This window comes from Cottoperca gobio, chromosome 9, assembly GCF_900634415.1.
Source record: "Cottoperca gobio chromosome 9, fCotGob3.1, whole genome shotgun sequence".
In the NCBI taxonomy this organism is placed as follows: domain Eukaryota; kingdom Metazoa; phylum Chordata; class Actinopteri; order Perciformes; family Bovichtidae; genus Cottoperca; species Cottoperca gobio.
Window position 1 is genome coordinate 19498472 of NC_041363.1, and position 24026 is coordinate 19522497.

The following is a 24026-nucleotide window of genomic DNA, read 5'->3' on the forward strand; positions in this document are numbered from 1 at the left end:
GAGAGAGAGAGAGAGAGAGAGGGTAGAGGGGGTGGTGATGCTGCTGTTGCTTGTGGTCGTGGACGGGGCTTGTCTTTTTTAGCTGGCTGAATGTGTTGACACGCATTACTGCTCCATCTCCATGATTAAACCGGCAGCCCGGAGGGGAGTCGCATCGGAGTGTGAAATAGCAGAAGAGGAAACAGTCAGGGGGAATGAGATCGGACCGAGCCGCGGCATCTTCCCCATCATGCAGCAGACTTTCTCCACCAGCCGTCCATTTTATACGATTATATGAGCCCACGAGCGCCAATTTGTCTGTATCCTGCAGACAGGCAGTGTGCAGACCCGGCGATGACAACATAGGCCAACGCCTCGCTGCAGCTACATACAGGGAATGAAAACGCTCCCAAGATGGTCCGCATCGCAAAGGCCCTGGGTTTGGTTATTCTGTGCGTCGCTGTGCTCATACTGTCCCTCATTAGCTATGTGTCCCTGAGAAAAGACAGCCTCTTCACCTCCTCTAAATATTACATGGGAGGCCCGAGGATTATGTTCCACGCAGGATTTCGGTGAGTAGTTTAGTTGATATGGTGCAGATAATTATTGTTGGTAATATATATATATATATATAAACACAGAGGCCTTGTGTGCCCGATTCAACCTGGATGTGATGTACTTAAAAGCTCAACACTTCACTTTCATTTCAATTTGGCTCAAAATGTTTCCAGTCAATCCATGAGCTGTCCGAGGTGCTGATGTTGTTGCCATGGGCGATGCATCGTTACATACAGTACAATAAAGCACTTGCACTTCAAATGTTTGCATCATCAGCAACATCACATCCAATGCATGTAGCTCAACAGTACATTTACTCCAGTAGCCTCGTGTTCTTTTCAGGCACTTGCACTTCATTTGTATTCATTTGCAGTCATTTGAAATTTTGACTTTAGTTTGAAGACCAATACACAATATATCATCAGTTTACAGTGGTGGAAATGTACTCAAGTACTGTGCTTCAGTACAATCTTTAGGTATTTATACTTTACTTGAGTATTTCCATTCTGTGTTTCTTTATACTTCTACTCCACTACATTTCAGAGGGAAATGAAAAACATATGATATATGGTTTGATACAGTATTGTGCTTATCTACTACAACTACTACAACATTCAAATACTCTCACATGTATTTGTTAGTGATAAAAACAGAATAATATAGCCTAATATTCTATGATAATATAATACTGGGAAAGAAGCCATTCTGCATAATGAGTCCTTTTACTTTTGATACTTTAACTACATTTAGCTGATAATACTTTTGTACTTATACTTAAGCATTTTCTTGCTTGTATTTTTAGACTGTGGTATTTCTACTGTTACTTAAGCACTGTCAGTTTATAGAATATGTTCAAAGACTGAACTACATAACTGTATGTAAACTAGTAAAAATTGGCTCCACGTTATCCAGCTAAAGCTCTTTTTAACAAGAGGTCTATAAACTGTAACTATAGACTTTATTAAATGTTGGTAATCCATTGTCTATATGCCTTTAAGAAAGAAATGACTAAATGGATTTTGGTGCAGATCCAATGCAGACCTTTTCCACAACAGTCCTACCAGACATGGGGATTTTCCACAACCTGGCAAACCAGAAGTTGTTGACCCAAAAGATCAGATTAATAAATTGGTTCAGACATATTAAAATGGGTTCAGGTTTCCTCTGGCTGTTGCATTTGAAAGGTTAAAAAGCATTTAAATTAACCATTTTCCTTAACATTGAGAATCTGAATCTGAATCAGATTATTTTCAAAGAGTAAGTGACCATGTCCAACAGCTTTAGGAACACCTCCTCGTCTTCTCAGAATAAGCAGAACAGATCTGCGTGGATCTATTGTTTAAATACCTCAGAAAACCATCTGAATACCGCAAATCCCCTATAAGACCATATCAAACAAAAGCGAATACCAGAGTAGTTAACATATAACACACAACAGTGTTTCAGAATGACATTTCCTATGATTGTTGTTCACAGGTCTCAGTTTGCATTGAATTTCCTGGACCCCTCATTCATCCCCTTAACTAACGCCCTGAATGAAGAGCTCCAGGGAAAACCATCCAAATGGAAGTTCAACAAGACGGCTTTCTATCTGCAGAGGTGAGAGATTTTAATCAAAACTATTTACTTCTACTTCTTTTACTCTAGTATCTGTTGTCCTCCAGGGTTTCCTAAAGGCATCGGAGGAAGCATGACTCCCTCTTGGAAACTGTTACACTGTTACTACAGAAAGTTGTGTTTCTAGCAGTGATATAATGTAACTACATTTACTCAAATGTTGAGGTACTTGCACTTTACTTTGTCTTTCTACTTCTACTCCACTATGTTTCACAGACACATTTTTGACTATTTGAAAGTTTGAGTTAAATTGACAAATTGAGATTTTTGCATACAAAGATCTTATAAAAATATGATGTAGGTTTTGTTGTGTTGTTTGTTATAAATGAACTACTATCCTAATTCTAGGATGGGTTAAATGCAGAGTCTAAATTTCACTGTGTGTGCTGTGCTGTGTACATGTGTGACAATAAAAAGAGGATTCAAAATTCTCCATTTCCATTTCCAACTAGATATAGAAATACAGCTGAAATGAATAGTGGATTTATCGATTAATCAATAAAAAATTAATCGGCAACTATTTGGATTGTTTCAGTCATTTTTCATGCGAAAACATTTCATGGTTCCAGTTTCTCAAATTTGAGAAATTGCTGCTTTTTGTTCAATAATTTAATAAATGTTTATTTGTTTTGTTATTTAAAAACAAAATTGAGGTTTGGACTGTTGGTTGGAGAAAACAAAAACATTATGAAGGTGTCACTTTGGGTAATTGTGACAGCGTTTATCACTAATTTCTGAATTTTTACAAACCAAACAACCAATTCATTAGTTGGGAGAATAATCAGCAGAATAATCCATAAAGAAAATCATCATTAGTTGCAGTCTTTTATACAAAATAGTTCAATTTGAGATCCACCTCAACCAACTATATCAGTAAAATCCTGCTTTTATATTAACGTGTGTGTAATAATAATATAATTTAAATAAATGCACAATGCAGGACTTTTACCTGTAACAGATTGTGGTAATGCTACTTATACTAAGTTAAAATACCTGAGTACTTCTTCTACTACTGCTTGTACTACACAGTGTTTTTCTATTTTTAGGAAAGATATCTTCAGCTACATCGACATTCCCACCAACTTCTCCCTCACAAAGAACAGTGTGCGTGTTGGCCAGCTGATGCACTTTGACTACTCCAGCCACAAGTACGTCTTCTCCATCAGCAACAACCTGAAGTCCCTGCTTCCAGACACCTCTCCCATCCACAACAAACATTACAGCATGTGCGCCGTGGTGGGCAACAGCGGCATCCTGACAGGAAGCCACTGCGGCCCCGAGATCGACCAGGCCGACTTTGTCTTCCGCTGCAACTTCGCCCCCACGGAGGTCTACTCCAAGGACGTGGGCAAGAAGACCAACCTGACCACCTTCAACCCCAGCATCCTGGAGAGGTACTACAATAACCTGCTGACCATACAAGACAGGAATAATTTCTTCCTGAACCTGAAGAAGCTGGAGGGAGCCATCCTGTGGATCCCTGCCTTCTTCCTTCATACCTCAGCCACAGTAACCAGGACCTTGGTGGACTTCTTTGTGGAGCACAAGGGACAGCTGAAGGTCGAACTGGCCTGGCCGGGAAACATCATGCACGATGTTAACAAGTAAGACTGTTGATCTGATTGTTAGTTCAGTTTCTGTGAACTGACGTGACTTAAGCTGACTGGGAAGAACGATCAGGAGTTTATATATAACAGTTAAAAATGTACAAATGGTGGATTTTACGTTACTTGAATTACATTACATTACAGGTAATTTAGCAGACGCTCTTATCCAGAGCGACTTACAGTGAACTAACTACAGAGACAGTCTCCCTGGAGCAGCTCAGGGTTAAGTGCCTTGCTCAGGGGCTCAATGGTGGCAGCCCTGGTATTGAACTCACAACCATCTTCTGTTCTGTTCTGTTTGGAAGCCGTGACACTAAAAATCTATCATATCTATCTAAAAATCTTAACAAACATTTGATACTTTGATAGTTCTTTATACTCAATGCTACAGACACATTTTGATCGGCACCAACAAATATATAGTAAGATTCCCAGATCTATAAGGAAAAGTCTCAGTATTTTTTGTATCCCTTGTAGGCTCACAAAAACACCATTTAGACCTTCATCCGATGTTTTTTTTGCCACATGTGGGACAGTGGAAATGAGCTGTGAACACAATATTGACATATAATATAGCCTTTTAAGAGTATATGGCACATTTGATAGCCAGCAGCTGCCTATTTACACATCCAGCAGACACAGAGTAACATTATCATTAGCATGGAGTGGCGTGTCTGTCCAACTGATGAAAGTGTAGATATTGTAAAATGTAAGTCCAATATTCACCCTCCTTTTTCCTCTGTTTTTGGTGTCAGATCCTTTAATTAAGTAAAATGATTAATAGCCCACTGTAAAATACTCCACTACAGGTAAAAGCCCTGCATTCAAAACCGTACTTATGTAAAAAGATTTATCATCAATGTTTACTTAAAGTATGAAAAGTAAAAGAAGACATTGTGTACTAAAATGTTCTCTGTCAGTGATTCTGGATTAATATTACTGCATGTGTAGGTTGCATTTTACTCCTGTAGATGTTTATGGTTGTGCTCATTTTAACTCCTTTATATACTGCTGGGTTGTTTAATCTACAGCAATGCATCATATTCTATAAGATCATAAAATGTTTGTAGTGTCGATGTCCTGTGAGAACCACGTATCTCTAAAAAGTCGACCTTTAATGAGTTTCTCAGAAAATCTGCCCTGTTTTCAGATTTTTTAATAGTTTATTTAGCTTAAAAAGTAGGAGAATTTTCTCAACACATAAAGGAAACATTGAAACAAGTAAAGTACAAGTACCTTGATTTACAGTACTTTAGTATTTGTACTGGTTTATATTCCACCACTTCATACAGTCATAAGGGAAGTGGGATTATTGTGGGTCAGGTTGATGAAGGATTAATCCTGGTACTCTGCTCTCAGAGGTATTTAAATTTAATTTCTGATTTTGAATGACAAACATGTCTTTTTTCCTTCACAGATACTGGAAGACTAAAAACCTCTCCCCCAAACGTCTCAGCACTGGGATCCTAATGTATACGCTGGCCTCCGCCATGTGCGACGAGATCCATCTTTACGGCTTCTGGCCCTTCGGCTGGGACCCCAACACAGGCAACGATCTGCCTTACCACTACTACGACAAAAAAGGGACCAAATTCACCACCAAGTGGCAGGAGACCCACCAGCTGCCAAGCGAGTTCAAGCTGCTGTACAAGCTGCACAGGGAAGGTGTGATTAAACTCAGCCTGACACACTGCTCTTAGACATGTGAGGGATGACTCCAAAGACGCAGATTCATCCACTCAGCTCTTCTGTTGTGACCCACAATGCATGATAAGTGTTAAGGCAATTTACGACACCCTTATTCGACAAACACACACTCACATCACGCTGTAACTTCACACGAAGATGTCACAGACTTGTCACAGCGTTGCTACTCATTTATACGGTATGTTGTTGTCTTCAGCACTACACAGTTAGGACTCAGTTGCTTCCATTACTCTCCTTTGCATGGCTGCTGGCCGTGGTGAAACCGCTTGAACAGAACTGGAGTTTGCAGGGGGATTCAACAACAAGTCAAATCATCCAGTTCAGTTCAGTATTGATTGATTAATCGCCTTTTACAACAGTATACGGATTCTTTACACTGAAATCACTGCCTAATCTCAGGGAAGGAGTTAGATCAGTGTTTTTTTGTAATCAGATTCAATGCCTCAAGAGAGATGCAGTTGCTGGCCTTTTTCCCCCCATAAGGTGTCAGACAATCTGCACTGCTCTCGAAGATGGTATTTGTTTACAAGACTGTACCCTATATGTATATGTGTATATATATATATATGTGTGTGTATATATATGTATATATGTATATATACATACATATATATACACATACACATACACACACACACACACACACACACACACACACACACACACACACACACACAAACACACACACACACACACACACACACACACACACACACACACACACACACACACACACACACATACACATGTATAAACTGTGTCTCTTTTATTCTCGTAGACAGTTTGACTGTAAACTTCAAATTTTGTTGAGATTCGTAAAACTTTTTGGAATAATAATTGACATTCCAACAATAAGCCATAAAGTAATCATGGACAGTGTGTTATCATTAAAATACAGAATTTTAGAAAGTGTATCGGCCTACAAAACGTTTCTGAGACATTTCAAAATACCTTCCAACAAGAGTACAGGTCTATAGCCACGCTAGCGGCTACATTCGAGTCATAGAACTTCCAATAGAAATAAATATCCAAAACGTTGTTTAGTAGCACGATGTGATCGTAAAATTCTTTAAAGTTGACTCACGTACAAATTGAACAAGGTCACAGGGTATTTATTTTTTTGAAAATCACACACTTAGTAGGCTACTAAGAGTTGAATGTAACATCAATACATGAGAGTTACAAACTGGGGCACAAAATGTTGCACCGGCTATTCGTAAATCCATTCTTAAGTTTGTGTGTATTAATTAACTACTAGCTCCCGGCCAAGAAATAGCAACTCCCACTTTTTACACATTTCTTTTTTTTACAAATTAAACAAATGAGGTCAGAGTATTTCTCTATAACAAAAATATATTTGCTAGTAAAGACTAAAATAATGTAAAGTAATTTTAGGGGGCAAAACACTGACAATCCTTTGTAAACATAGGCATGACATTATCAGATGCACAGCCTTTATATAAGACAACATATGCATAAATATGTATGTTTTTGAATTAGGCTAGTAGTAGCCTATTAGTGCAATTTAGCAAGATTGTTAAATGTCTGATCATGCTAACCATGTTAGCATGTTATTTGGTCATTAAATTGAACATATCATTTTGTAATTTGAGGTATTTTTTTTAAGTGCAATTTCAAATCTCCCAAGTTTACATTGTTACAGAGTTTAGATCAGTCAAAATCAATATTATCTTTTTTACTCTGTTTAATCTGAACAGGTCATATATTAGCAAGCTAACGCTAGCTATGTCAGTTGGTTCAGTTAGCAACAGCAACACCTGCAGTTTAGTCAGTGTAAATATCTACATGATATTAAAATAATATGTAAGAACTAGTTAGTGTAGTAAGAAAACTGTTTTAATTTTGTAAACAAGCGAAGTTTGAATTTATGAACGGTTGTAACGAGCTCAAGAAAACAAAACTGTTGGAAGAATGAAAAATGGAGACAATTCTTATCAATAACGGGGCAGAGGGTACCAGACCATCTTGTGACCGAAATCACGGCGCTAGCGTGGCGAAAAACATCAGGAAATACAACATTTTGGAAAGTTTCTTCAATACCAATAACTGATCTTGAGGTTTACCATTATTTAAAATATACTAGAGAAGAGAACACTATTTATTTTAGAGCATTTGTTGGTGGGGGGGGGGGAGTTAAGTATTCATTATGTAACCATATCAGTTCAAATATTTGTGACATGAATGAATGTTATACGACTTACTGCATCTTGTGTAAAGAGCATGATCCATTTAAATGACATTGCATGTGAGGCACTAACAAATCTTTTAGGCTAGTTTTATACAACCTTTTTGAAGATTGTTTTGAGGGTGAAAATGAGTTATTTGCTTTTGTTTGTATTCCTGACGGTGTATTCCTTAAGAATATCACCAGTGTCTTTGTATGAGATACGTCCGAAGGCTAAAGAAAGAACCCTTATATATTCCAGATGGGACCAAAACCTCCACAGAGCAACTTAAAAATAAACAAGCTTTATTTTTTGTAACTGTAGATAATCTTGGGTTCTCAAAAACAGTCTACCCTGTCATGCCGGACTGACGCAGACACGGACGGGTGGGTTGAAAGCTGGCCACATGACTCGTCTCATGACTCTGAACATGTGCTCCTTGTTGCAAACTCTGCCTTAGGCTGAGCTTTAATACACAGAGCAATGCAGTCATTCATACTTACCAGATGTGTGCTTTTGTGTTCACTCGACATCCCATTCCACACAAAGAGTTTATTTTTGTCCGTCTCCTTTAGGCAAGATGAACATTTCAGATGACCTTTGTGTCTCGTCTACAAATCACAGTGCATTCACCACCATGAGAACACATATCTGATAAAAAAAAGTTTGAATTATAGCTGAATTTAATTGATGTCATAGATACATTTAAGGATATTTTCTGTAGTCCCTTCATAACGAATGTTTACACCAAAGACGATGTGTTCAAAGGAGAAATGTCAGTTGATGTAGATTGATTTGGGATTTAGGAAGCGGTGTGGCAACTAACAACAAGTATTATTGTATTAGACATGGAGTATCCCTTTTTTGATGTTGAATTTGATGTTAAATATCACTTTTTGTGGCACATAAATAATTTAAAACTTTTTGCGTCTTTGGCTTTAGCCAAAGTAATGTGGTGGAATTTATTTGTGACTCCATGAATGTCCTTGATCGATTTGTTTAAAAAAATTCACTGACATGAATGCAGGACATTTTTAAGTTTCTGTCTTGATTTAATCAAAATCAATGTGTAGAATGTGTGTAAACAATAATGATGCGAACAAAGTATCCTGTGAGGATTGTATTTCCAGTCAGAATAGCAGTATAGATTTTTGTGCATTACATTTAAGTGACAAGACAGTGACATGTACATAAACATAAAATGTCTTTATTCCAAACGCAGCACTATACAGGCTTTCATTCCAACAACCCTTTAACATTCTTGTACTTGTGTTCGATCTGCATGGCAACTTTGTTCCACGATGCATAAAAAAGCTTGGCTGCTTATGTACATGTCGTATAAAAGTCATAAATCATATGTATAATCATATATAAGTGACTTTGCTATCTTGGTTGTTCTAACAAAAACTATCATCCATATAAGAAATGTAACCATGTCTTAAATGTTTTTGGATTATACTCCATGATAAATATACGTTATGTGCCTGCATATTCCTTCCATCAATGCCTCAATGTGTCAAATAAAAACAGTTTTTTTCTCTGATATGACCCATTGGAATAAGATCACTTACTTTTTTCCCCAATTTTTACAACAATACCAATACTCGCCTAATATATACATTTGTTTAGGTCTTGTACTCCTCTTTCTCACTTCTTACAGGCTGTGAATAACATTTTTTTTAAAACATCACACACAGCAAATGTCAAGATGGGGAATTGGTCCCGATTTATATTTCAGTGGATTTTAAGATCTCATATGATCCTATCTTACCTAGCAGGCACCCAAGTCAAGCTCTGGAAAACAGCAGCATTTTAAAAATGCAGTGTTATTTGGTGCAAACGTGGGACGAGTGGCTTCTGGTCGTAACATCAGCAGGCACAGCTCCCCCTCGCAGGAGCCTCCTCCACTTCATTGCTGGCAACGTGGCTGCCGTTGGGTTCAGAGCTGTGGCCTCCGCAAGTGCTCTGCTCCATCCTCTTCATCACCAGATCCAGCAGTGTGGTCACCGCCTGGTCCACATCATCACCCGTCATTGCACTCGTCTCAAAGTAGGGGATGCTGACGAGAACGGAGAGTTTGCTGACATTTAGTGAAGATATTGTGTGTTTGTGTTGCTGCTAAATTGATGGTTCACAACCTTTTGTTTTTGACTCCTAAGAGTCGAATCTACCTGTAAGCCATGTCACAGATTTTTAATGAATATTAGTGCTGAGAAGTTCAAACAAAAAAAGTATTTTACATTTATTTTTTAGGCCTGAAGAGGTACAGCTTTTCAGTATTTGGCACGGGGAAAGCAATAGCAAAACTCTGAAAAGATAAAGCATCTGAAAAGGACTTTAATCAGCAAAGACTTATAACACTTTCATTGTAATACATCTTGAAAACATACACTTCCATGTAAATTCTACATTTCCAAGAGTTTTGGTTTACTGCTTAGTCTTTAATTAGAATGATTAAAGACTAAGATATAATTATGTTTTATCCTTTTTCTTTTTAAGTAGGATTATTTGCTATTTAATAGGGGAGGTATTTTCATAAGCCATTTTTGGCTTCTAACCTCTCCTGCACAATGTTTTATCTTTTTCCTAAAATCCTACTTCTAGTATTTTTTATATATGTGTATATGTGCAAAAACACTAACTTCTTTTCACTTCTTCTCTTAATCTCATGACCCCCACATTCATCTTGTGACCCATTGGTGGGGCCCTGAACCACAGTTTGGAAAACCACTGTGTTTAATCAAATTATAAACCCTCAGGAGGAAGATCAGAGGAGGAGGATTAAAAACAGCTCACCACCACCTTCCTGTGGTGTAATGGTGAAAGAAGCAAAGTAGCATCAAAGCAAACCTACTGTTTAGTGCTTGGTTATCAAAAATATTGTAAGAAATGAAAGTATCTCACACTCAATTAATATTAATTAAGTTACAAACATGTGACGAAAACACAACATGAACAATGAACAATAAAAAAGTGGAAACTAGCAAAATCAGACATGCGGATTCAATTTAAAACTAGAAACTGGTTCACACTCTCATAGGGCTGCAGCTGCTCATTTTCATCTTTCAGTAATTAATCTGTTCATTCTTTTCTTGATTAATGGATTCATTTAATTAAATTGACCAAAAAATTAATGTATTAAATAATTTCAAAGAATAATAAGAACATGTACAAAAATCTTTGCATTTAAGGAGCTTTTGGGCATTTCTGTTTAAATGTTTTCTTTTCTCGTCTGTTAGTCCAGTTATCTTTAGTTAACATTATTGACATACCTTTTAGATAAAAATCTATGCATGCATATATCTGACTTATACATATCTATATATATATATATATATATATATATATATATATATATATATATATATATATATATATATATAATATAAATGTTTGTTTATATAAAGATGAATAATAAATAATAAATAATGTTCTCTTGTTCTCTTTTTCTGCAGGTGTAAAATACAAAAATAATAGTAATAATTACATGTACATGTAAATATATTGGACATTGTGAGGTTGTATGGATTCTTTTGAAACAAAATATTATTTCTATTATTGACAGTCAATCAATGATTTAACTTATTGTTGCAAGTCACCATCTAAATTTAAGTTATTCTGACAGAGTTAAAAGGTTTTTAATATTATTTAATAGCATTTGTTAATGATACTGATGTAAACTGTAAAACTGGAGAATTTTGAATTCTGATTCAGTCAATAAACAAAGACATCTGTTTTCATCAGTAACTCTGTTTTATCATGTGAGAAAATATATTTTAGTCTGTTCAACCTACAACATAATAAATGTGTAAATAAAACCTGTAAATTAAGGAGTGAGCCTTAAATCCTCCCTTATGAATTCATAACTGTATTGTTTTGTCCCTGAATGTGTGAGGAAAGTCAGGTGTTGTGTATAAAGGCTCAAAATCTACCTCTGCTTCGAATTGTATTCATGTTTTCCAAAATATAGAGTCTGATTAAATCTTTTCTTGTCCTCTTAAATATCAGCACTAAAGCAAATGTACACACAGAGCTCCCAAAGATATAAAGTACACGACACGTACACTTCACACAGCCTCACACAAAACCTTTACCATTTGCTGTAACTAACAAACAATAGTGCTGTATGTAAAGCCTCACCCGTATCTGTCTGCCAGATCTCTGGCCTGTCTGGCGTGAACATCCCTCACATCCCGAAGGTCTGCCTTGGTGCCCACCAACACGATGTCTGGACTATCACAGTACGCGTTGGCCTGTAGCTGACCTGAACCAACACAGAGGAAGTCATTTTAACCCCATGTAATGCAAATAGACATGCAAGGGCAAACTTTAAACTCTGTTAGTCGAGTTTCTCAACTCTCTCAACTTTGCATCTTAGTGGCGACAACAGAGAGAACATTGATCTGCAGCGGAGCAGTGCTGCTGAGGTGACACATACTCATCCAGTTCCTGACGTTGACGAAACTTTGCTCATTGGTCAAGTCGAACATAAGCAGGAAGCCCATGGCGTCCCTGAAGAAAGCTGTGGTGAGGCTGCGGAACCTGAAAACAGATTAGTTTTACAGAATAAAGTTCCCATGTGTAGATTTGATCCACCATTTCTTACAGACGAAACATTTCTCAGCAACTGTTGGATGGATTGTCATGAATTTTTCTACAGACATTCGTAATGTAATGTCATTTGGTTCAGACATTCTTGTTCCCCTCAGTTTGGCGGGATGGTCTCAATGTATAGTATGAGCCTAGCAGTCCTGCCGACAAGAATAATATTAACTTTCTGAAGGACACTGCCTCATTCCACACGCTGCATCTGCATCTCCGTCCTCCAGGAGATTCAGCCTCTTCTCTCGTCTCTCTCTCTCTCTGTTTGCTTTATTCTCCTTTCTATGAAATTATGTACTTCAGTTTTGCTTCTTGAATGATTGTGTTTGTTTATCTATGTTGTAATTTTTGTATTGGACATTCTGTACACACAGCAACATCTATTACACGGCTTGTCAGTTGCTCTTCCTGAGGTTTCTCCTTTGTTAACATGTTAAACTAAAATGTGTTAATAAAAAGTCCATCCTTACAGAGCTGCTAGTATGGCTATAGACTCTTTTTTGTGATTATAGCATTTTTCAAATATGTCTAATGGCATTAGTTTTTGTTTGACAAAATATGACAAGCCCGGTCAATAAGTGAATTGCTTTCAGCTTTTTTATTCTCAGTGTCAACCATGTTGTCATTTGTTGGTGGTAGGGAGTAGCAGCGTACATTGCTGTTGTGAGATGACCTCCATGAGTGACAAAAGCCCAGACATTTGGGGCTTTAAATCAAATGTCTAAATGTAAAATATATTGTTAACATCAAGGTTAGGTTTACCTCTCTTGTCCCGCTGTGTCCCAAAGCTGAATGTGGACTTTGAAGTTCCTCTCAGTCATCCCATCAGCACCTTTCCCAGTGTACATCTGAACCACGCCACAGAACAAACCTCTGAACTGAGTGACATCATTTTAAGTCAAGAATCATTCTTGTATGTGTGAACCATAAGCATCACTCACCACTCTCTTTTCCCTGAAGTCGATGCCCACTGTGGTGGTGAACTTTCGGTTGAACTTGTTGTCGGTGTACCTGTAGAGGAAGGTGGTCTTTCCCACCCCCGAGTCCCCGAGGGCCAGCAGCTTGATCAGATAGTCATAGTCCCAGTCGGCCATTGTGCAGTTGAGTGCTCAACCTGCCACAGAGATGAACTCACAGTACACTGCTAAGCTGGTCTGATGGATCATATACCTTAAGAGTTTAGAGGAAGCTTATATAAGTCAATATTTCCAGGGTGAGTAAACTAGAAAATAAAGGTAAAATAGTTCTACCAAAGCTACATTTTTCTGTCTAGGGTGCAGGACATCACACAGGCTTATAGTGGGACGTCATGACTCACACACATTAAGCTCTGATCAGAGAGAGGCAAGCACATGACTGGAGCTGGCTTCCACATGAGCAGTCAAGTGTCTTGCAGGTTTTTTTCAGAGTAAAAACATCAGCCTGTTTTACAGACAGAACTCCTTTTATTGACTTAAAGGGCTACAGGCAGGCAGCTCAACGCTGCATGACACCATCGCAATGCTTTGGTTACACTTGCAGCTCAACGAGGCAGAGAAAAATAGCATTTCTTTTCTTTAGTATATTAAAGGTTTTAGGGTACGTGAGTGCATTCAGGAAATATTCAGGGTCAACTCAGGACAGGACATGGGATACTAACATGAAACCTGGAGTCATTTCCCATGTGCAAGATTAATGGTTTTGTATTCTTTGCAATCAGCAGAGTGAGGAGAGGCTGAGTTATCAACCCTTTTAACCTAATCCTGCAGCAGCACTCAGTCTTTATCTGACACAACACTATGACATAACAGAATTTCCCCTAAAACCCACTGACACACAGACAAAAAAGTAACATACCTTACCAGTCTATCTGCAGGGAGTGCCACTGGCCATTCAGTTGTCGCTCAACTGGTCCTGATTTTATAAAATAACCACTATCATGATGTGATGGCACATCCTGAACCTTTCCCCCCTTCATACATGTGATCCAGGGAGGAGTCTCAGGCCAGCTAGAACTGAGCGGGGCTGTGCTTAGTAACCTTGTGTTTTCTGGTATTTCACATGAGGAGGAAAAAGCCTCTTTGGAAACTTGATGTCGACAAATAATGTGAGCCTCTGTGGATTTCAATGGAAATCATCCAACCAAGGAACGACTCCCCACTTCTAGAGGCTAAGCAAAGTAATCCTGCTTCTCTAAACAATGGGTAAACAATACGAAAACAAGATTCGGAAATGTATCTTTATCCATGTTTACAAATGGTAACGTAATAAGGTCACTTATAAGGTAAAAGGAGATTTCACACATTATGTTTAAGGCAGAGAAAAATCAAGCAGCTTTCAGATGCCTTGAAATTAATCTAAAGTTTTATAAACAAAATATAAGTATATAGGCAACTAATCCTCAAATGAACACTGACATACAGGGGTGGACACAAAAAGAGAAACTTGGTTTATCTCAAACTTTTCTTTGCTCCGTTTTTGTTGAGATATTCAGAGATGTTGATCAACAAAAAAAAAAGGTGGAGCATTCCCATTAATTCTTGACTTTAGAGATAGTTCACTTACAAGCTTCTTAAAACGGTTGAAAGCTGCACCAACATTTTAACCCTTTTTGCTGAAACTTAATGGTCATTTTTAAGTTGGAGTTTGTTATATTCCATTAATTAATTAAATCATTGATAAACCAATTAAATAATTGTGTTACTTAATGCTGGTGTTAAATGTAATTGAATCCACTTTTCAAATGAATTAATTTTCAAAAGAAAATAATTAATTTTCTTCATCATTTTTAACACTTTTCCTCCAAATATTACTGTAAACATATGTATGTATATTTTGCTGTATTTGTGTGACACATCAACTATAATATTAATGACACTCGTGGTCATCCATATTTACTTTTGATTTACAGTAGTGTCACCAAAAAGCTTTACCAAAAATAGTTTCTTGCTAAAGGGCTGTTGTAGAGTACTGGAGTGTTTTTTATATTTTGTTCACTCACTGTATATAAATATCAACTGAAAACAACAGAAAAGATTTTTATTAATAGAAAAATAACAAAATATGAGTTTGTCCTGCCACAAGTTACCTTTAGCAAAGCATTTGTTTCAAGTTACCTTTAGCAGAGGTAACTTGTCCGTCTCTAACCGGGTTTGAAATACTTGAACAGATTGTTTGCCTGACTGCCTTTCCCAGCAGCTTTTCTGTCTTTGGCCATCGAGCTTCTCTCAGGTTTCCTGGATGAGGGCGTCTTCAGGACCGGCTTCTGTTGCTTCCATTCAGACATCAACTCCCTCTGAACGTCCGGCGGAAGCTCAGAAAACACCTTAGGGTCCACATCTCCCGGGAACTCACAGTCAGAAGACCGGGGGAATGACATTCTCCCTTCTTCGATGACATTTTCTCCGGGAAATTCACTTGTGCCTGCAGGCCTGTGGCGATTCACGGTAGTCGGCCTATCAGATGGAGCTAATCTGTTTACAGCCTCTCTTATGTTTTTAATATTTTGCGAGTCAGTAAACGACTGTGGAGACTTGATTTGTCTTATGTGGGGGACATCAACGACTGCAGATGAGCTCGCTGAAGTGCTGGGGAGAGAGTTTGTGTACGCTGGAGATGACAGCTCCTTCTGGATTTCCTCAGGGAGAAGCCGGAACACTTCTGGGTCAACATTTGGGGGCAATCGATGTGTCACCATGACATTTGTTTCTTCAGGGTCTGACCTTGTCTGAGGCGACGGGTCTTCTGCAGCAACAACAGGGCTCTGTTTTCTTTTAAAGCAATGTAACGCTGCCTCAGAGCTGCGAGGGCTTTTTGTGGTTACTGCCGTTAGTGAGGTATGTTGAGTAATCACGCTGCGTGTGCTGACCTGAAGATCCATACAGTGAGTATCCACACTCTGAGAGGAGGCATCCTATTGGAGAATAAAAGAGGTGGAGCACATTATTTCAGGAACTGACACGCTATTTCTAAGAAGAGAAAACATCCTGTAAGCATCATGTAACAGCACAGTGTGAAAGAATAAGTAGCGTAAAGTGAAAAGATCTTTTAGAGCCTTTTTAATACCACATGAGTTGCAATTTATTACCCGTTTCACGATCGTACCGCCTAAAGCGGGAAAGTTTCATGGAAAACCAGCAGAGATGACATGGCCTGGAATTATTAAATCACATTTATTCAGTACTTCCCAGGATTATATAAAAATAATTCCTGTTGATATAATTGAATTAATGTGACCATATATGGTTTAACCAATACAGTTAGTCTTAGTTAGTCTACACTTGACTTACAAAAGAATGACCTTCTAATGCCCTACTTTCAGGAACCTGAATTCAATGCTTCTTAAAATGTGTTAAGACCTGCATGCATCTGCCTTAATGGAAGTTAGGATTACGTTATATGAACAGTAACAACAAGATAGATTATGCTGCATTACTTGCCTGTGCTACCTGGCTTTGTTGTGAGAAGATTTGTGTTTTTCTGGGACACGTGCCGAGTGTGAAGAAAGATGTTATGGAGCCCTTTCCGCTGACGGCAGCTCCCCTGGTCTGCAGGTTACTGAAGCAAACGTTAATGAGGGTGAGGTGGAAGGCGTCGCCGATGGCCACCATCTTGTGGTAGAGCTTCATGGCCAGCGGGACCAGCAGGCCCACAGCATCATCACCGCTGTCTATAGAAACATCACAGAAGATAATGCTTTAATGGCAGTTTTGGACAGCAGTACATGAAGATGACATGGAGAGCAGCTTCACAGTTTGACATTACAGAAGCTTTGTACTTATGGCTTCTCCATCGTGCTGAGGTAAACATATAATGTATAGAAGTGAAAAAGCTTGTATTGAGCTTTTCAAATGAAGCTTTAAATGTCTGTTTTCATATTGTATTACATCATCACCCTCAAAAGGGAATAAATTACATTTTTTGTTATTGTGCCTATATGAATATGAATATTTAGTTTTTGAGGCTAAACGCCAACAAATATGGATTGAAGCAGAATATTTCTTTAGATAAAAATATGTTGTGAATTTTGGAAATGATACAAAACTGAAACTCTGGAGTTATTGGAAATGTTTGTAGTCAGGATCAATGCTACGCAGCCACCACTGGAATCTAATTCTACAAATAGCATAAGCCTAATCTTTATCTGCAACTGTACAGCGTGGCATTCAAATATTGATTCAAATGTCAACATTCAAACTATTCCATACAGTCCTACTAAATACACTTTCAAGTATTTTTTTACTGTGAATGGAAACCCTGATAAAGTGTCTACATATGCCACCCTGAGCTCCTGCAGCCAGGTGTCCTTCCTGGTGCAGGAGATTACCGGAGGTGATCTTCTGTCCTATGTGGTTGGGGATCGGACACTGCCGGCTCTCCCGACTGAACCACTTGTTGGTCGGCGAGTATCTACGGATGGTCAGCCGGAAGGTTTGAGGCTGCCTGCCATCTTTGTGCATCCTAGTTTTAAAACAGATGATAAAATGTTAGATTTAGCCTCAAGCATAAAAGACCACAATGACAAGTATCTCACCTCTCCACCAGACTGATCAGGAGTTCTTCAATCTTTTCCAAAACCTCTTTAGTTGATGAAATTTTCTTGAAGGAGTCTTCGTCACTGAGAGACTGAAACATGAAATAATTGATAATTAAGAAAAGCCACACAATTATACATGTTATTAATATGACCCGTACGAGTGAGTTGACACTTAATTTGTTTTTTATGACTGTCACAACAAGTTTGAGCTAAATAGATACAGGTAATTTCCGGGATACCCTCGCGTACCTGAGGTGCCCCTGTAGGGGCGACAGGAGACTCATCAACACCGACGGCCAGATTCTTCAAGCGCTGAGCACTGGGACCTCCAAACTCTCTCACCAAGTCATTCAATGGGAAGAGCTGAAGGTCTTTCACACTGACCAATCCCAGGGCTTTAAGTCTCTTAGCAGTTTGGTGACCCACCCCTAAAAATGTATCATAAGAAATACTTCACACAATCAAAATTGACCAAAAACACATCAAATAGCTTTGAATACGGCCCACAAATGACAACAAACTAAAATAATAAAATAGTCGAACAGAAAAGGACATTGGTATACAAATGGGCTGTATATCTTTTAACAGCATTAAAGAGTATAATTTTAGTTCATATTCAACACCTAAACTCTTGAAAATCAATTCACTTTTAGAAATGTCATATTAAACACCCATTTCTACATAAATGTATTTTATTTCACATTTTTATTATTTAAATGTCTAATCTGAAACCTTTATTGGCTTTTATTCTTGTTCAATGGCATTGCCTCTTTTCTGTTAGTATACGTCTTTGTGTTTTCCTTTTCTTTGTTTTTGTCATTTACTTGATGTCATTGTAAATTAGGGTCGCCCCTCAATGATCTCGAGTATAAATAAAAAAGGTTGAATGACAAAAAAATAAAACAACATAGGTTATTTCTGTTTTTGCATAAAAATATTTTTTTACAGCTACACATGAGCTGAACATCTATACCCGGTACTTTGCGGAGACCGCTCAGGGAGTCCATAATGTCGCCAACGTTTTCCGGCAGCAGGGTGGTTTGCTGATTGGGTTTGAAGGTGCCCGACACCAATTTGGCCAGTAGCTTGTTCGTGGCGATGCCAGCGCAGCCGGTCAGGCCTAGTTTGCTGTGCATGGCTTCCCTCAGCTCTGCTGCAATGTGTGAACCTAAAGCCAACCTTGGGTGATCGCTGGCTTCAACATCTGCACCTGAGCAGGAAAAGAAACAGAAATGTTTCTGTGGGTGTGAAAACTAAACATTCTTCAAGAGGATGCAAAAGTAAACGTTTCATGTAGTGGGGAAACTGAGAGTACAATGCAAATATTTGACAAGTTTTAGCCTCTTGGCTAGTTTCACAACTTATTCCCGGTTTCCATGAGCCAGATGTACAAAATGTACAGCTACACACCAGAGGCACAAGTGTGACTTACTGTAAGGGTTGTAGATGTGTCCTTTAAATGAAAAGTTGTTTGACTCCTGTGTCTCTTTTAGCCTTCTTTCTACCATCTGTGTGATGTCCACAAAGTTTTCATCGAATCCAAGCCTCTCTACCAGTGGACAGTAGGACAAGAGCAACTCTGGATGAAAACAATAAAAGGTAACAAAAACAAACATATGTGAGCTAAAATTTGAATTAGCGTTTAAGAATCATCAGAGAATAGAGTGAGCTTGTTGCACTAATCTGTGGGTTGTAAGTTACATGTGTATCAGGAACGAAATAGTGGTAACCCAGCAAGAAGGATATTTTCAGAAATAAGAAAAAAAGACACCCGTGCCCCTTACTTAAATACAAAATGTCTTGTTTTCGCATGGGAAATCAAGACATTTGGCTTGTAGAGGTTACTTTAAGTGTCTAGACAGAATAGCTGGCTCTTTATTTCTGAGAAAATACCTAAAAAAACATGACATTTTTTTCTCTGTGTTGATGTTTTAAGATAGCTAAACTATACTCTGCTACCACCTAACAGTAAATAGAGCCACAAGTTGGAGATGGATTTTTACTCTCAATACTAAACCCTGCAGCCTTTTCTAACTACAACTAAATAGTACCGTTTGTATTAGAATACAGCTTTAATTACGAGTATCCTGCTTACCTGTCAGTTTATAGGACATTTCTCTGTAGTGTGTCAGGTCTTCTCCTTTAACCAGCACCATCTGAGGACATTTCTCCTTAGCATCAGTCACAGACATCAGCTTGCCGACACCCTGATCTCTTGCCACATAGTTACAGGTGACTATGATGTATTTCTGCTGAATACCTGATGATTTAACAGACATTAGTGAGCCACAATGTGAGAGTGTATTCTTCCGCCACAGAGGATCTTTTAAAGTAATATCAGTTTACCTAAAGGGACCTCTCTCAGTGCAGGGTTTCTGATCATTTCCACCTGAGCATAGAAGCAGTCCAGGTCAAAATGCAGAATGACTTTGTGTGCAGGTCCTGATGTCTTATTGACGCCTGAAACAAAAGATTATACACACAAGGATTACTATCTGACACATATAGATAGGCGTTAGCCGTATTTCTCCTTGCATGTCAAAAAGCCAGATGAAAGCCATAACAAACTGTCTTAGCCAGTCTTCATACTTTACCAGAAGCTGCAGCGGGGCTGAGTGGGACTGAATCTACAAAACTGTTCTTCCACTCGGTTTCATCCTCATCCATTTCATCCTCACTGTTAGCCATTTCAAACAACAAAAATAGTATGTTTCTTGTGGATTTGACAAGACAAGACTGTTGTTGGGGTTGCGGCGGGGAAAGTGTACCAAAACAGTGAAAATACTATTTTGTTGTAGGTCCCGGTTCAGTTTTGTGCAGCAGCGCCATCTGCCGGCGCGGAGGGTTTACAGCAAAACATGGAACTGCAGTGTCCCAAACAACGTAACGCTCTCATGGCTCGAAGTGTATTTATTTACAATTACTTTTATTTCACGAAAATATACATATTCAGAGACAATAAAAAAAAATACATATATTACGTTAACGTTAACGTTAAGGTCGTCTCGCGCCCTGAACAAATCCTATATAAGCGAGGCTGACGTCAGTCCGTTTCAGGTGGAGCCTGCACCTGTTGTCCGACCGTTAATTGATCACACCAAACGGTTTTTGCGTATCGTGAGAAAGTGGCGTGCTTTCTGATGTTTCCCTCATTCGGTCTTTTTGCTGATATAAATTGTCCATTCTCAAAACGTGGGCTTTGTGAGCGGCCTCACTGTTTGTACAAACATGCCACAGAATTGCGGAAAACGTTTGGTGCCTCGTATAAATCATCGATAGTTGACTTTGCAGGTCAGTGGTTTGAGGTAACGTTATCTTAGCTTGCAACATGTTCAGGTGTGCGTGAACTTGTTGTCTTTGCCTGTTAAAGTAAAGTGGGTTAAATACTGTTCAGACTGAACTAATATAAGAATGAAGCAATTCACTTGTCATAAAATTCTTCAACTTAGAGTTAGAAATCTACCCAAAACTAAAGAGTATTGCACATTCCCGGAGACTAGTGGCCACCCTTTTGTCTTCATCCTGGTAGTTCCATAATAACTTGTGTAATTTTAAAATGAAGCACATGTGTAGATCTATTGTCCTCTTAGCTGGTTTTCAAACAAAGGCACACAAAAACAAATTATTAATTAAAATGTTTCAAACCTTGCTCTGCTCACAGCAGCACTTGCACATTCATTTATATTTAACCTGATCATACTCTGTGTTATAGTCCACCATATCATTAATGCTAAGTCCTATTTTGTATTCCTTTTTGTACAGGAGTGCAAAATGACTATCCAGTGAATGACGATACCAAAGATGACTGTCTCCAGGAGCTGGAGAGGATCAACAAGGAGATCGAAACTGTAAGGCACGAGGTGGAGCAGGAGCAAAAGCGACTGTCGCACTACCAGACAGTACAGGCAGACAGCATAAACACTGTGCCTACATGCTCTGTTTCCAAGTCTGAGACTGCAGGTAAACGTGTAGACAAAGGTTCCTATGGGCTGACTTCATCCACAGACTTTACAAAAACGTACTCCCGAGCAAGAAAGTACGTGGTTGACAACTCAAAACCAAGGACTGATTTGGAGTATGACCCTCTGTCCAACTTTTCTGCTGGCTTAAAGTCTTACAGCTCATCAGGTAAAGAGCAAAAAGTGAAAAATAGACAAGGTTTGAAAAGGGCAAACAACTCTGTACCTTGTGACCAAAAGAAGCCAGTCCCATGTCTGTCTCAGCTTTTCCCATCTCCAGAGCCACTTGATGACTCTAATGAAGACAGCGTCCTGATCATTGACATTCCGCCCTCGCCTGACAAAAAGAGAACGAGAGCTCAGAAATCTGTTGATTTTGTTGCTGGCAAATCCCTCCAGGAAGAAGTGGAGGAATTAGAGGTCAAGACTGCTCCTATTTTAATTCTAAACGCTGAGGCGTGCAAAGTAACATCTCCACCTGCATCAACGATAGAAGAAAATGGAGTTTATAGTAATTGCGTAGCTGAAAACAATGAGGATCCCATTAATCTTTATGAGAACAAAGAATGTGAAAATATACAAGTTGATGGGAGTTTAGTTGAGTTAACTGACGGATTACAAGCCCTGCAAAGTGCAAGTCAGACAATTGCTCACTATCAGGCTTCTGAATTTGTAGTGGAGAAAAGTTATCAACCTGCTAGTTCTTTCTTCTTAGACCAGCAAGACCTGGTTGAAAAGGAAGAAAACCTGTTCCAGGTTGAATTCCAACCTCAGTGTGAACACCCCTGTAGTGTTAAGAAAATGATTCCGCTGCAGTCGCATCATTTTCAACCAAAGAATTCCCTTTTTTATAAAGCTTCAGTGGCTAACTCGGACTCACCATGCATCCAACACACCAAGCAACCCCAGATAGCAACAGAGCAGCCAGCTCAGACCAGGGTTAGTAATCAATTGTTTTCCTCAAAATATGAACCATCAGTGCTGCCACACAGCCAGAAACCCTCATGCAAAATGCCAGGACAGATGCAGGGTAAAGCTGCTGCACATGAAAGCTACCTGGAGCCAGCAGAACCAGCTTTAGACAGTGGCGACTGTCAGGATCTGCACGATTCGTCGGCTTCAAATTTGGCAAACGGAGCTGAATCATCATCCGCATACACTGAACAGTTTTTTGTGACGGAAGAGAAGGAGAAGGTTATAATCATTCATTCCAGCTCTGATGATGAAGACGAGCTCAACTATTCAGAAATGGAGCTGTCTGACAGTGACCCAATGGAGGAATGCTACAGGATCTTCATGGAGGCAAACAACGAGGATAAGGGTGATGATCAGCCTGACGTGTCTGTAAGTATGTTGTAGACACTCCACATTCAACATGAAGAAATGTCTCCAACAGCAATAATCTTTTCCCTGACTGTCATTTTTAGGTTGGAGCTATGGATGAGGAGAAGCCGAAGTTAAACGTCAAACAAGCATTGCCAGGAAAGAAGAGGGTGGCTCATGAAGTCAAACATATAGAGGTACAGACTCTGGCTCCTGTTGGGGGAGGCACTTTTAAACCAGAAATGCAAATAAACAACATTGACTTTATAAACTCAAACAAAATAGTATAAAATTCTATATACATTTTAAAGTGCTATAAATTAGATAGATAAATAGATTGTTTTTCCATATTGGAATAGTTTATAAAAACATTAATGTAAACCAACTACAATTGACATGTAAAGGTAATAAGTCATTAGTCTGATCAAATAAATCTGTAATATGCACACGTGTAATAAAATGCATTATATAATATGGTACAGTTTTCAGAATGGCCATTATCCCCTTACATTATTTACATTACAAATAAGAATTTCAAGCCTAATTTCTTATTAAAGTAATACATTTCTTTTTGATTTACCTGCTTCGTTCAGCAGCCAGTGGCTAAGAGCAGACCTCAGCCACAAGTGCTGGTTCCCCTACGTGGGCCTGCGGTGTCAGGATTTGCCTCCCAGCCCTCCATCACCTCAAAGATCCAGCAGGTACAGCAGAGAGCCTCCATGCTGACTGCTTCAGTTAAAGGTGTTCAGGCTTTTGGTTCCTCCAGCTGTCAAAGGATGCCAGAGACCCATAGTGCATCTTTTCCTTCAACTCAAACACCTGAGAACCTGCAGCCTGCTCCTGTGCAAAATGGTAAGCATCTGTGGAGGACGAGATTAGGGTGATTGTATTTTTTTTTTTTTATGTTATAATGTCAACATCAGAAAAAAGTAAAATATAATGTGGGGGAAAAACAAGGCCCTTTCTAAAGTTG

The 24026-nt window shown here is 38.7% G+C and overlaps 4 protein-coding genes across 15 annotated transcripts in view; 2 read left to right on the forward strand and 2 right to left on the reverse strand.

Moving 5' to 3' along the window:
* Positions 1-9202, forward strand: LOC115013108 (sia-alpha-2,3-Gal-beta-1,4-GlcNAc-R:alpha 2,8-sialyltransferase-like). Its single transcript, XM_029439105.1, has 4 exons — positions 1-551; positions 2014-2136; positions 3201-3758; positions 5179-9202. The coding sequence occupies exons 1-4, from the start codon at positions 394-396 to the stop codon at positions 5459-5461; spliced, it is 1122 nt and encodes a 373-aa protein (XP_029294965.1). The 5' UTR covers positions 1-393; the 3' UTR covers positions 5462-9202.
* On the reverse strand, positions 8818-15487 carry LOC115013116 (ras-related protein Rab-27B-like). Of its 5 annotated transcripts, none has more exons than XM_029439120.1 (6): positions 15352-15487; positions 13198-13370; positions 13019-13104; positions 12093-12196; positions 11795-11918; positions 8818-9713 (listed from the first exon to the last, which is right to left on the reverse strand). In XM_029439120.1, the coding sequence occupies exons 2-6, from the start codon at positions 13348-13350 to the stop codon at positions 9524-9526; spliced, it is 657 nt and encodes a 218-aa protein (XP_029294980.1). In that variant the 5' UTR covers positions 13351-13370; positions 15352-15487; the 3' UTR covers positions 8818-9523. The 5 variants fall into 5 exon arrangements, with proteins under 5 accessions (XP_029294980.1, XP_029294978.1, XP_029294977.1 ...); XM_029439118.1 differs by having other exon boundaries at positions 13198-13426; positions 15352-15447; XM_029439117.1 differs by lacking the exon at positions 15352-15487 and adding an exon at positions 14098-14225 and having other exon boundaries at positions 13198-13426.
* poli (polymerase (DNA directed) iota) lies at positions 15258-20596 on the reverse strand. Of its 2 annotated transcripts, none has more exons than XM_029439075.1 (10): positions 20366-20596; positions 20118-20231; positions 19867-20031; positions 19204-19350; positions 18745-18981; positions 18021-18199; positions 17769-17860; positions 17562-17695; positions 16684-16904; positions 15258-16148 (listed from the first exon to the last, which is right to left on the reverse strand). In XM_029439075.1, the coding sequence occupies exons 1-10, from the start codon at positions 20457-20459 to the stop codon at positions 15378-15380; spliced, it is 2154 nt and encodes a 717-aa protein (XP_029294935.1). In that variant the 5' UTR covers positions 20460-20596; the 3' UTR covers positions 15258-15377. The 2 variants fall into 2 exon arrangements, with proteins under 2 accessions (XP_029294935.1, XP_029294934.1); XM_029439074.1 differs by having other exon boundaries at positions 16675-16904; positions 20366-20594.
* The window catches only part of LOC115013077 (RNA exonuclease 1 homolog), a 9687-nt gene continuing 4893 nt past the window's right edge, over positions 19233-24026 (forward strand). For 5 of the 7 annotated variants that reach the window (XM_029439053.1, XM_029439054.1, XM_029439057.1 and 2 more), the window contains exons 1-4: positions 20838-21062; positions 21534-23074; positions 23158-23250; positions 23647-23905. In XM_029439053.1, the coding sequence (XP_029294913.1) occupies positions 20912-21062; positions 21534-23074; positions 23158-23250; positions 23647-23905 (2044 nt within the window). In that variant the 5' untranslated portion in view covers positions 20838-20911. Of the gene's footprint in view, positions 19371-20837; positions 21063-21533; positions 23075-23157; positions 23251-23646; positions 23906-24026 lie in introns of those variants that run through there. The other 2 variants (XM_029439056.1, XM_029439055.1) reach the window with 2 other exon arrangements.